At 38.2% G+C, this 14,725-nt stretch overlaps 1 protein-coding gene across 1 annotated transcript; it reads left to right on the forward strand.

The window, feature by feature from the left end:
* The first annotated feature begins 31 nt into the window (after positions 1-31).
* LOC120469919 (uncharacterized) lies at positions 32-14,641 on the forward strand. Its single transcript, XM_039659216.2, has 12 exons — positions 32-121; positions 2,986-3,138; positions 4,273-4,376; positions 6,687-6,768; positions 6,892-7,001; positions 7,110-7,161; positions 7,272-7,341; positions 7,460-8,143; positions 8,478-8,571; positions 8,869-8,956; positions 9,046-9,255; positions 11,830-14,641. The coding sequence occupies exons 3-12, from the start codon at positions 4,288-4,290 to the stop codon at positions 12,157-12,159; spliced, it is 1,809 nt and encodes a 602-aa protein (XP_039515150.2). The 5' UTR covers positions 32-121; positions 2,986-3,138; positions 4,273-4,287; the 3' UTR covers positions 12,160-14,641.
* The last annotated feature ends 84 nt before the right edge of the window (positions 14,642-14,725 follow it).

The following is a 14,725-nucleotide window of genomic DNA, read 5'->3' on the forward strand; positions in this document are numbered from 1 at the left end:
TTTCTTTGAATTTCAGGCATGACAAGGACATCCTAAAATACATTCCTTCAGGGTGGTAAATGTTTCTGATCGTTCAGTGCCAGCATCATGTGTGCAACAATGTCATTTCTTTTACAAAACGGTTAGTTCAATCCTTGTTTCTTATTGGTCAATTACTGCTTTATTCATGATAAAACACGTCTATGACCGCTTCAGCCAATGGTTCTATTTATCACTGCGCAACAATGCAGTGTACGTAGTTTTTATTTGAACTTTCTTGCATCCCAGCAAACAAAAGCCTGTTGAATTGCACTACTTGAAAATTTTTTTGCATTTTAATGCATTGCATTTTTAGAGCTTGCATTTTTTTGGGCTGAAATTCAGCATGGATAAAATATTTTGCAAGCATAATAATTAAGTTCTTGAAGTAAAGCTCAAAGTCTTTATATATATAGTTTACAATGAATTGAGAAATGAGTTTTCTAGATTGCAATGCCAAAAAAAGATGTAAGGTAGTCTCAAAAAAAAGTACATTTTACTGTACATCTATACTTAATTCAAATTTTGACTCCATGAACGTTTTAACAGGAAAATATTGATGAATAAGCTTAAAAGAAATCTCTTTGACCTTATTTACCAATAGGTTCTTGTTAGGAAGAGTCCAAACCTTTTTCAATGAACTATCTTCCTGTAAAGAGTTCCACTTTGAAACAACATGAGGAGTGGAAACACAATCATTGAGAAAAAGAAGACGAATACCTATTATTTTTTTTTTTAAGTAGATTTAAAACATATCTTGCCTACATATGTGTCAGCCGGGTCCGGGAGAGGTACTTCAGGACTGGCCCTGAAATAGCATAATGACACCATTAGGGATAGCACCAAATAAAGAGGCAAAATGTTTTGAAGTAACAGGGATATTACAGTGAGAGAGAAATTCTTGATAAGTAAATAAGTAACCATCCTGATTAAATAATTGGCTAACCCGATTGATCCCATTCTTAAACCAGTTTTCAAAAAATAAGGACTTGTGTTTTTTTAATAGGGCTGTCAAACAATTAATCATGATTAATCGCATCCAAAAAAAAAGTTTGTGTTTACATAATGTATGTGGGTGCACTATATATATACACACATGCTTGTATATATTTAAGAAATATTTTCATGTATATACTGTATATAGATTTATATATAATTTATATTATATATAAATATTCTATATAAATAATATTTTTTTCTTAAATATACATGCATGTGTGTGTATTTATATATATATATACACACACACAAAATAGTTATACACAGTGCACCCACATATATTATGCAAACACAAACTTTATTTTGGATGCTATTAATCGCAATTAATCGTTTGACAGCCCTAGTTTATAATAAATATTCTTATTATTCCAAATGAAGTAATTGGTTGGAGAAAATTTGTGTTTGAAAATCAAAGACCACACTAATAGTGCTTGTTTGTGGAAATTCGAGAGAGCAACAGGGATCTTGTCAATGCTGAAGTTACACATCAACAGAAAATTCAACATAAAAGTATTATTTTTTTATTTTTATTAATTAATTTTAATTTTTAATTTATTCATTTTATAAGTTGCAAAATCAACAAAATTAAAGGGGTGGTTGATAGCGATTTCACTTTTTTCATTTTAAATAGTGTGTAATGTTGCTGTTGGTGCATGAACAGTATCTGCAAAGTTGCAGCGCTGAAAGTTCAATGTAAGCAGAGATATTGTCTTTTAAAAATCAGGAAGTATATTGCCTACAAAAACGACTCGATTGGGACTACAGCTGGGTTTTAGACGTCACTAACCCACACATTTACATCAAACCCTCCCTCCGGAATATGCAAAAAAGGGCATGGCCATGTTTCTGCGGCTCGTCGAGTGTGTTGTGTCCACCAGCTGTCAGGGCTTCTGTGTTCAGGCTTCCCACAGACTCTGTAGTTCGTCAACAGTGGATACAATTTGTGTTTGATAATAATTGTAATCGTAATCTAGCTCTCTGTGCTGCGCATTTTACGGAAGGCAGCTTCCAGAATCTCCACAAATTCAATGCCGGATTCAACAACAAACTGTTACTAAAACATGAAGCAGTTCCGACTTTAAAACCAGAGGCAGCAGTTGTTGGGCCACAACCTGTAAGTATGTTAAGACTTAATCATTTTAAATGTATTTGCATGTATAATTTCAGACATAGGCCGAATGTTTTAGTTTTTTCAAATGCCAGCGCTGGCTTTATAGCCACTCTAGTTATGCTATTCCGAGTCTACGACAAACGCGTACAAACATTATGGACCTGAATTTTGTATAGGCTTAGTACTAATGTTTTAAACGTATTTTTCATGTATATACTTTGTGACGTTATTTTTCGATTTGATCAAGAACGTAAACCAGTGCCAACACTGTTTGTGTATATAGTAGCCAGTCAGTTCGATGCTATTTTGTGTAAGACAAACGTGTATAAAGTAAAAAAAAATTACCATGATCCATGAGCCATGATTGGGGAGGTTCTGCTTGCCTCTCTTTATCAACGTTTTCTGGGTCTGATTCTGGCATCTGGCTCATACTGATACTGCAGTTCGACACCATTATTTACATTTGACAGGAACAACACATGCACGTTGCGCCCATAAAAGGTAATGGACGTCCGGACAACGTGCACTAAAACACAACACACCGGCCCAAACTAACCAATCTGAGCCCACTGTTTCTGAGGGAGTGTTTTCATAGAATCAGGAAGTCAACCCTTCAAATGACAAAGGAGAAAGCGCCTTACAATAAAGGTGAAATTTATGAAAAATAAGACTTTTTAAAAAAGAAAACCACAAATACATGTTATATTGCATCCCATAAACACAATCATGCAAATAAAAAAGCAATAAACCACCCATTTCTGATGCTGTTGGACAATTTTTTTTATATAATTTGTCTTATTTTTCCATACAAAATTACATAGTAGTTGATCAATCTTTTTACACATTACTCTATCAAGGTCTAATGAGATGGCTGCGTATGTCAAACGTGAGATGCCTTCTGCCTTGGAGAGAAGAATCCTTCCTTTCAGAGAAATCTCTCTGAAGCCATTGATGGGCAAAAAGTTTAAATCACATCTGAGTTTGACATTTTTGGAGATTACTATTCCAAGGTAGGTTATTGACTCTTTGACTTGGATATTACATATACTAGAAACAGAGAATTGTTTGATTTGGCCTCATTGAGCAATGATTTTCTAACGACATTGGGAGCTGCATGTTCTAACACGAGCCACACCACACACACTTAAAGTTTGTGTCGCTTGCAAGTGACGTCACTTGCACAGGAAGCGCTGGTGTCTGAGTGCAAGTGCAAGTTTGCACAAGTCTGCACACAATTTAAGATTTTGAAATGAAAATGACCCTGGACCCCCCTAGAGGTCTAACCACAAAAATACAGTGGGAATCACAGTAGGCTGTATGGTCAACGAAAAAATAAACATTTAATTATCTCATTATTAAAATACATTATCTGGGTTTTATGACCTAGTTTTGAGCCATAGACATATACACTAGACCTCACCTTAGTTCATTGGAACGAATGCGTCAATAGAGCCGCCATCTTGAAACAGGGGAGCCCCTCCGCTTTAATGCATCAGCGTCAATGTAGTAGACACAGGTCTAACGGAAAAAAATCACCATAAATCATCATGAATGCGATTTTTCTTGTTTTTTTTTTTTTGGTTTGTTCCAACGGTCAGACATGTATTTATCATTGATTCCAGAAAGAATTTATTTTATTTTTTATTTTTTTTTAAACACTCTTCCTAGTTCAGATTTCATCCGTGAACATCATACGCTGCACAAAAGTCCGTCACCATCAATGAATTCGAAGTAAAGGCAGAGATAGCAGCGTTACCTAGCTACTTCCTATGACAAGAGCCCTGTTCCAAGATGGCGGCGGTTTTGACGCATGCTTAGAACCCCAAGGTGAGGTCTAGTGTATATGTCTATGGTTTTGAGCCAGGAAAACCCCTTAACTTTCTGCAAAAATACCTACAAAAACCCCTGCTTGTAGTCCCAGCCCAACCCAACACTTCATCATATAAACCTTCATCTATTGACTCATCATCCATAACAACATCAAGCTCAGCCGGGAACCTTTGAGTTGTATTTGATGATCAATTGAACATCAGACCACATTGCTAAAACTTTGCACATTCGGTTTTCATTGGCATGTGTCAAATTTGTGACCCGTGTCAGTGGACAGACTTTTAAAGTGTTGTATTTTGTGTTTGCTAAACAAGGAAATTGGTTTTTAAATGTCTTTACTGGAGAAGATAGTTGTGATAGAAGGACATGGAGAAGATGGCACTGAATTTCCATTCACAGCGCCCTGTCTATTCGGAAGGTCAGTAACACATTTTATAATTGTGGCTGCATAGGGCCATATTTTATTTTTATATATTATATTATTATTATTATTATATATGGGCAAGTGGGCAACTAATGCTGTTAAATGTATAGTGAGGAAAGAGAAAACAAAACCAATGGATAAAGGTTGAGGGAAAATTGCCTTTATAAACCCGCGGTCCTGGAGGATCAAAGGTTCCTGAAGCTAAACTGCGTCCCAAATCGCATACTATCCGTCCTAAATAGTATTCGAAAATAGAATTAGTGCGTCCCAAACCGTAATATGTTGAAATGAGTGCTTCAAAGATACCCGGATGGTCTACTTTTTCCGGTCAGAATCCGAAGTGTAGATCGATGCACACTCTAACGGCAATATTCCCCACAACCTTTGCGCGTTGAAAGAGCTCGGTTAGAACTACAAACACGAGTAAAAAGTGTTAAAAAAAAAAAAAACTACAGACACGGAGGACGAGAGGTTTAGAGAAAGAGCTAGGTTTGAGTGATTGATTAACACTATCTGACCTGACGAAAATGAATTTATTCAATGTTCTCCACATGATTATATTGCATCTGCAGCAGCATTGTGAACTTCTGTAAAGATACGTTTAGCAATATTACTTTTTAAATGCATCATTATATTCAAATTGCAAAACACGAAGAAAGTAGTATACACATGAAAAACCCATGACTGACAGATTAACGTGCTCCTCCGATACGGTAGGAAATCGAATTAAAATGGAGGATTTTAACTGTGACAAGATAATTGACAGGGCAGTTTACAGTGACAGGATGCACTCGACAGAGCCGTCCGTTAAAGATGACACCATGTAGTATGTTCCAAAGTTTGCCTACTCTTTTGCTACACACTCAAAAGTATGTACTTTTTCTTCACAAAGAGTACATACTTTTAGGGCGTAGTATAAGTAAGCGAATTGGGACGTCCTGCAGAGTTTAGCTCCAACCCTGATCAAACACACCTGAACAACCTAATCAAGGTCTTCAGGATCACTAGAAACTCACAGGTTAGTGTGTTTGATCAGGGTTGGAGCTAAACTCTGCAGGACATCGGCCCTCAGGGACCGAGTTTGAGAAACCCTAAAGGTAAAAAAAAATAATAATAATAAAAAAAGACAAAGACAAACATGTTGATTTAAGGATGCTACAGAAAATGTTCGTCAAAAAATCAGATTCAGGCATTCAACATCTCTTAGTATAATTAATTGTATTATATTTACAGTTATGTTTTGCAAAATATCTAAGTTTTGTTCTGTTATCTGTATGTAATAGTGGTTTATGACAGTGGACAAGAGTGAATGGTGACAAATTAAACTAAATTGTTTAAAGGAGTAGTTCACTACTCCTTTTTCAAAAAAAAAAAAAAACAACTTTTGCTGATAATTTACTCACCCCCATGTCATCCAAATTGTCCATGTCATTATTTCCTCAGTTGAAAAGAAATTAAGGTTTTTGATGAACACATTCCAGGATTTTTCTCCATATAATGGACTTCAATGGGAACCAAACGGTTCAAGGTCCAAAAGGCAGTCTCAGTGCAAACTACAAACAGTTCAAAGGGCGATTCCAGACGATGAATAAGGGTCTCTGTGGTGCATGTGGCCACATTCCTTTGAGGTCGTAAAAGTCTGATATCAGTCTTAAAGTGCTCTAGTAACCAGACACCTGGCCAACAAAGTAACTTCATTTACAGTTATTAATTTAGCTGACGCTTTTATCCAAAGCGACTTACAGAGGTTGCACGCTTCTGGAGCAACTAAGGGTGAAGTGTCTTGCTCAGGGACACATTGGTGTCTCGCAGTGGATTCGAACCCGGGTCTCTCATACCAAAGGCATGTGTCTTATCCACTGTGCCATCACCACCACTTTACTTCATTTGTGAGTTTAGTTTTGGGGGCAGTTTCATAGCTGTTTATATTCATTAAATATAATGAATATGAATAATTAGTGTGTGTCTGATTGGTCCAGACCCTACAGCAGTAACTGTAATAATTTGAAATGTTCTAGACATCAATTAACAAAAACAAAATGTTACCTACAAAAAGGCACTAATGTAAGAAGCAATTATGGTGAGATGCATCTTTGAATATCAACTTAAACCACATTAAAAACAATGCATAGAAATGATATTCAAATCAAAAAGTTGAAATACTTTTGCCATGAATATCCATTGCTGCTAATATGACATTGAATAAATAAATACACCACATGCATCATAGTTTAATATTTCTCATTCACCAAAAATGCAAATGGACAAAGAAGCAGTTTTAATGTGGACTCTTAACCTTTTTAGGAAGCTGGACTGTGATAATCATATTCAGCTGCCGCAGGTGTCAGATGAGCACTGTAAAATAGAGCTGAATGAGAACAACGAGGTAATTATGTTGTGGTATAACACTATAATTTTGACTGCATTGTTTGTTTCCTTAAACTGGCTCTTTCTTTGCATATAAGAACACATGACATGATGTTTATTTATTGTCTCTCTCTTGTTCAAGCTCATTTTGACCAATTTAAGCTCTGTGAACCCCACACGTATTAATGGACACGTTATTAATCAATCTGAACAGTTAAAGCATGGTGATCTCATCAGTGATCATTCTTTCAGGTGATTCTGATTTTTATTTTAATTATTTAAAAAAAAAACATGAACGTTTTCTGGGATAATCCTTGTTCTGAGAATTAGTTTTGTGTGGTTTCATCTTGTCATTGTTAGGTTCGACCCACCTCCCAAGACACTGACAGCTGGACAAGACAAAACAGTTCAGGTGTGTATATTAATATTAATATATTAAAGTCTTGTGAAACATCTGATAGGTATTTTTTGTTAATTCATCATTTGTTCATTTTGTTCATTTTTGGTTCTATCATCCTATAGGCTTTGCAAGAGCAGCAGGAAAAAAGCACACCCGTTCATCCAGAGAAGAGGAAGTCGTTGCATTCATTTGGTCAGTGATCATGACATTCATTTTCTGTAATATTATTTATATTGCAACATGTTTGCTGTTAATGTTTTTGCTAATTCTGCTAGAATATAATTTCATATCATGTGTGCTATACTTGCAGACACTTGTTTAAGAGATGGGTCAAATTTACCACCATCTGTGGATCAATCTGTTGAGAATGATCCTTTTTCTGAGCTCTACCAAATTAGCTCTACCAAAAAAACGGACATTGTTGCGAAATCACCATGGAAATTTGAGCCACAAAAAACACCTCTTGCAAGACCTCAGGTTGATCACGAAGAAGCTCCGGCTGCAGATGTTAAATATAGCCCTGAACTGGTAACCCCTCCAAAACTGGATTTCGAGGGTCATGAATGTGCAACTCTCCCCCAGATCTCATTTCCTGCAGGTCAGGAAGAGAAACCTGCTTATGATATGCCATCTGTAGGGTCCATCACCTCCTCTTTGACAGAGAAAGGTGTAACTCCTGTCTCCCAGAAGAGGAGAAACCCCTTGAAAACGCCTCAGAAGTTCAGTGCTGAGGTTGTCCAGCAAATTCTCTCAGAGCCTCAGTCTGAGGAGAAAACTCCTAAATCCCCAGAAGGAAGGAGACGTGCTGGATCACAGGATCAGAGCATTAATCTCCAAATGCCTTTGGGCCAGCCTCAGACTCCAGGCCCAATAGGCAAGAACACTGAAGTCAAAATGTCACCAAGAACATCCATAAGACCAAATGCTGGCAAAAGGTTTCAAGTCCAAGGTGCTCCATATGAGATTAGGGCAATACCTAGTTATAGGATCAAAGGTGAGACAGAGTCTTTCTTCTGTTTTTCTCCTCATGAACACAGCTATTTTTAACACCTTAGAAGTAGAGATGCAAAAGTAATCGCTCACTCATTCTCATTTCTGAATTACAACAATTCACCTCTGTCTATTACACATTTGACAAAATACCAACGGAACATTCAAATTCAAAGGCTGCACCCTTCAAAGACCGGTTGCGTCCCCGCGGAGTGACAAAGGAGGCTATCCCGATTCTAATGCGACTTCAAATGCATCCTTCGTTTCTCGGGCAATAAAGCATACAACTGATGGACCCTTCGCTTGCAAAACTTGTTGTAATATTTTCTTTTTTTAAGGGCTCCAGGTGCGGACAGCTGAATTTATTAAAATGAGGGCTGACCATGACTATTTATTTACCGGGGAAAATAACTCAGCCAGTGAGGCTTGGGGGTAAGGCCTATTTCCACTTGGCTCTCTTGTTAATTATAGTAAATTGTCCTCACCCTATTCAAAGCCCACAACGATAAAACAACCAATAGATAAGCCAATAGTCTTTCACTTTGATGTTGTTTGTTGTTGTTGTTGTTGTGGTGTCATGCAAGGTATGTTTAATGTTTTAACCAAACCTGAGGACTTTTGTATCCATTTCCTGCTGTGTCATATTTTGTAATGTTAAGATTGCACTTATGTCAAGATTGCACCCGTCTTAATGTTTTTCATAAGTGTTTCCCTTTTCTCTTGTTTCAGGGAAGTTCTGAAGAAAATGGGCCTGCTGGGGAAGCACACTCCCACAGAGGCCAGAGGAAAATGGAAGTACTTAAAAAAAAAATACAAAGTAAGCAAGTTAATTGGCACGTCTTTGCTGAAATGTATTGTGCTGTTGTTGTTTTCGTTAACAGGCATGGTTTATTTGCTCTGCCGTAGGATTGCATACGCAAGGGAGAGAGTGCTAAAACTTGGCAGTGGTTTGCCCTCATGGATAAGGTGTTGGGAAAGAGACATTCAACCAACCCCCGTTCCCAACTTGCCTCCTCCCCTGATGACACACCAGACTCAAGTTCAGCAGAAGATGAGGAGGAGCCACGACCACCACCAGCCAAGAGAAAAAGAGGCCATGTCGATGAGCTGATCGAGGTACGGAAGACATCAATTTTCAGGAGAGGTAGAGGAGAAGAGAGAGGTAGAGGGAGAGGAGGAAAGGAAAATTGTATTCATTAATTTTTCTATTTAAACCTGAAAAGAGATATAAAAAGAGCATATGTGTGAAAGAGCATAAAGTAAGAAAAACCCTAACCAGATACAGGCTGAGTGACCACAGTCTGGCCATAGAGAGAGGTGGAGACAGAAGAACACTTCCTCATACACTGTGATCATTATCACAGCATTAGATCAGACTGTTTCTCTAGATTCCAACAACTAGATCCAAATTTTATGGCATTGCCAAATTCTGAAAAATGTATTCATATTTTGGGAGAAAACTCCAGCTCAATCACAACAGCAGCAAAGTATGTAACAGCCTGCCACAAACTACGAGAGTCAGTTAGTGGACAAAGCTAAAGTCAGAATGTTGGTTCAAAACTCTTTTTATTTTTATTTTGATATATAAATGTATTCATACATTTGTTTACCAATTCATTTATTGATTATTTGTATGATTGCCTATGATGTAATGGCCAATGCTTTGGCAATACTGTATAAGTCATTCAAAGCTCATTTGAGTTTGAGAGGTAGAGGGAGAGGCGAGAGGTAGAGGAAAGGAGAGAGGTAGAGGAGAGGTAGAGAGGAGAGGAGAGGAGGTTCTCTTTAGTTGGGGCTCAGCGCTGTCAGCTGTGTTTTCTGTTGCAGCAAGAATGTCGCTCCAGTGCTTTCTTTGTTTTAAGTTTGGCCTCCAGTAGCTCTGTAGTGAACTTTTACACTTATGTCCACTCACAGACATAATTTCCCTCGATTCGAGACCAGCATCGGACAATCTCCCCAGATAGCAAACTGACATTGAATCAACGTGGAAATATGACATCGAAACAACGTTGATCTGACATTGTTTTGCTCATCGAATTAACGTTGAACCAACGTCAGACGCGTCATTCTTTCAAAACTAACGGAAAATCAACTTGAAATCAACGCGTTGTTTCAACGTTATGAAAGCAAACCAATTTTCGATTTTCATTTAGCTTTGAAGAATGCTGCGTCTGACGTTGGTTCAAAGTTAATTCGATGAGCAAAATCAATGTTGTTTCAATGTCATGAGAGACGTTGTTTCCACGTTGATTCAATGTCAGTTTGCTGTCTGGGTCTGCACCATAGTGTTGCGAAGGCAGTGATTTGTGTAAACCTTGGAGGTGCCTGCTGCTTTACAAATTCTCGGCAACATAGTTGCGAGGTAGTTCACACCCTTACGCCACCTTCACACTGGCAGTTTAAATCAGCTCCGTAATACGCAATACGTTCCCAACGGACGTCGTACTACACAATGAAAAGCATCGGACGCGGGTAGAACAAAAAATGGCGGAGAGATTAAAGGTTGATTATGTCAGTTCTGTATGATCTCTCTGATGAGGATTATGCTGCGTGAGGAAAGTTGCTGAGGACGTTGACATGTCAGGTCGGCTAAAAAATGTGATATAGTGGTCAATAGTTCAATGTCTACCTTCAATTTAATTGTATTAACTGCCCTTATAAATGTTAGAAAGTCATGAAAATAAAAAATGACATGACAACTTATCGTTATAAAATCATTATTTATTTTATTAAAAGTTAATAATTCAGGTTTGTTTATCAGTACCATAGCAACGCTCAACTTCCGCTGGAATTGTCGGATAGGAACCGTTCGTAGCTTTTCGCACGAGTTCAAATTTTTGAACGCGTCCGGATGACCAACGGACACGATTTTCTTCGCACCGCACTCGGTCGGACGCGTTTCGGACCCATTCGCATGCGGTCTGCGAATCTCCATAGGAAATTAATGACTTCCGGTCGTTTCGCAGCCGCATCGGAGCTGATTTCAACTACCAGTGTGACGCTGCCTTCACACTGGCAGTTGAAATCAGCTGTTTTTCAGCCGCCATTTTTGTTCTACCCGCGTCCGACGCTTTTCACTGTGTAGTACGACGTCCGTTGGGAACGTATTGCGTATTACGGAGCTGATTTCCACTGCCAGTGTGAAGGCGGCGTGAAGGCTGCGTTAGGCTCTCTTGTGTACCTGCAACAGTCAAAAACGAGAAAAACCTTTAACACAACAAGATTTAACACAAATTATAAATAGCTTATATGATTTATGTGCCTTATGATTTAAAAATACCAAACATATTTAGAGAGGTTTTGGTTTTGGGGGTGAAGGTAAAAAGCAGGGGGGTTAGATGGCAGAAGAGAAAAGTACTTCTCTAGAGAGGCAACGGGACAAAGCGGTTTCCCAGTTTGTTGGAACATGAAGCCACGCCTGCTATCCTTATTTCTGTCAGGTGGGTCCTTATGGTTTTTGTGTCTTCATTGAGGCTCATTATGACATACTTTAGACCATTTTCGTTTGTTAAAATGCGGAATGAGTCTGGAATGAATCAAAGGAAATTATTTCTGTCAAAGGAAAGAATTATTATTATTAATGTCAAAGGATGGAATTATGATTATTGTAAGTAGTATACTTATATATATATATATATAATTTACAATTTATTTATTTATTTCATTAATTTTCTGATTTGTCCCCCACAGATATCAGATGAGAGCACACAGTCCCCGACCCAAACCCAGGCCAACACCCCACAGCCCGGATCTCCTGACTCCCCTTATGTGCCATCACTCTTCACACCTAAAACTTCTCGCCGCACTCTCGCTTTAGAGAGAAAGGCTGAGGAAGATCAGCCCTATGTCCTGAACGGCATTAATAGCAAGCCAGATGAGGAAGAGCATTTTCTTTTAAGTTTAGCTGGGGCATTGAGACACCTTCCTCCACGCTCTCGATCCGAGGTTAAAATCAAATTTCAACAGATTTTACATGAAGCAGAATTTAACAATCAGGAAAACAGTATCATGCATACATAAACAAACACACACACACACACACACACATTCACTTTCAAATAGACAAAACAAATTAATACATATGTAACAATCAACTTTATATTTAGGGGCCAAGCACCGAAGGTGCAGAGGCACTTTTTGAAATCATTGGCGTTCTTAATATTCTCCTTCCATTTCTTCTTCTTCTTTGGCTCTGGAAGTCTATGGCAGCACATAGAACCGTTTGCGGGAAAGTTATGAAGTCTGTCTGAACTGTCACTATAGCAAATTTGGAGTCTCTAACTCAATCCCTCTAGCACCTCAAACTTTCCAAATTTTCACTCATGTTTATGCTTATAACTTTTGAACCGTAAGGGCTAGAAAACCAAAACTTTTTTCCCAATGATTCCATGACTCAAGTCGATTTGATTGTAAAATTTGCCCGCCATTTTGAATTCAAAGAAGAAAAAAAACTTTTTCGAACTCCAACTATGCTGTTGCTCCGATTTTTGAACAAAAATTTAAATAGATCATCATTTTAAGATGATCCAAGACCAAAGAGCTGTTGAAGGACACCAGGAAGAAAATTGCAGCTGCGCCAGGCTGGGAAGAGTGGATCTACAATAGGCGAGCAGCTTGGTGTGAAAAAATCAATTGTGGGAGTTATTGTAAGAAAATGGAAGACATACAAGACCACTGATAATCTCCCTCGATCTGGGGCTCCACGCAAGATCTCATCCTGTGGGGTCAAAAATTATCATGAGAACGGTGAGCAAAAATCCCAGAACTACACGCAGGGGATGCTGGGACCTGCAGAGAGCTGGGACCAAAGTAACAAAGGCTACCGTAAGTAACACACTACACCGAGAGGGACTCTAATCCTGCAGTGCCAGGCGTGTCCCCCTGCTTAAGCCAATACATGTCCAGGTCCGTCTAAAGTTTTCCAGAGAGCATATGGATGACTCGTTGTGTTTGGAGGAAGAAGAATGCAGAGTTGCATCCCAAGAACACTATACCTACTGTGAAGCATGGGGGAGGAAACATCCTGCTTTGGGCTGTTTTTTCTGCAAAGGGGACAGGAAAACTGATCTGTGTTGAGGGAAGAATGAACAGGGCCATGTATGTCGTGAGATTTTAAGCCAAAACCTCCTTCCATCAGTGAGAGCCTTGAAGATGAAACGTGGCTGGATCTTCCAGCATGACAATGATCCCAAACACACCGCCCCGGCAACGAAGGAGTGACTCCGCAAAAAGAATTTCAAGGTCCTGGAGTGGCCTAGCCAATCTCCAAACCTCAACCCCATAGAAAATTTTTGGAGGTAGTTGTTACCCAGCGACAGCCCCGAAACATCACTGCTCTAGAGGAGATCTGAATGAAGGAATGGGCCAAAATACCAGCTACAGTGTGTGCAAACCTGGTGAAGACTTACAGGAAACGTTTCAGGAAATGTTACAAAGTACTGAGTTGAACTTTTGTTATTGACCAAATACTTATTTTCCACCATAATTTACAAATACATTCTTTAAAAATCCTACAATGTGATTTCCTGGATTTTTTTTTTTTTCATTTTGTCTCTCTTAGTTAAAGTGTACCTTGAAAATTACAGACCTCTCTCATTATTCTAAGTAGGACTTACACAATCAGTGGCTGACTAAATACTTGTTGGCCCCACTGTATATGGTGCCTCTTGTTGGCGAAACATGTATAATAGAACAAAACATTAAATTGTCATTGATTTCAATACAGTATTGTGATATAAAATATTATACTTAATGAATGAATTGGTGTAACATTATGAAACTCAGTATGTGCCATCAGCACCATTGCCTGAAGGTACACAAAAGATTTTGAGACAGTGCCTTTGGTAAAAAGTTATAATGAAATTTCCAAAAATGCTAATAAATTTGGAATAAGTTAGCCTATTGCAATGAAACTGGAATCTCTTGGGTTACGTTTCAGTTTGCCATATTTGGCCGCACTTCCTGTCTGCCATCTTGATTTTTGTTCAATTCCTACTTTTTCAAACTCCTAGACCGTTTGTCCGATTTTCACCAAAATTTTATCATATCAGCTCCAGACCATGCCAACAAAATGGATTTCTTGGCAATTAGATGTTACCGTTTTCCTATATCGCAGAGACAAAATAAACGCATGATGCAAAAATTACTCTGAAGCTATATCTCTGCAATTCTTTGAAATATTGACACCAAACTTTGTATGTTTTGTTGTCCTAGCATTCTGACCATACCACTTCAATTTCGTAACAGCGCCACCTTTTTGTTGAAAGTGATAAACCATTAAATCATAATATAACTGACTGTATATATTATTATTTAGCTATTTTGCCTTACAATCTTACAATGTCGTCAATTGCTCCTTGCTGTAGTTGGTCACTCCCAGGCATGTTGGCAAGTCTTATTGTCGTTTTGCGTTTGGCCCTGACAATTGCTGCTTGCAGTGATATTTTATAATTCATTTTGTATATGACATGAAAATTCATCATTAAAGTATATATTAAAAGCATTCATTTTCCCCAGTCATTTATTGTCCTTGTTTGATTAAGATATTCTCTGTCATGGCCTTTATATTTATAAACCATACGTATAA

Source organism: Pimephales promelas, chromosome 17 (assembly GCF_988280905.1).
Source record: "Pimephales promelas chromosome 17, fPimPro1.hap1.1, whole genome shotgun sequence".
NCBI classification, from domain to species: Eukaryota; Metazoa; Chordata; class Actinopteri; order Cypriniformes; family Leuciscidae; genus Pimephales; species Pimephales promelas.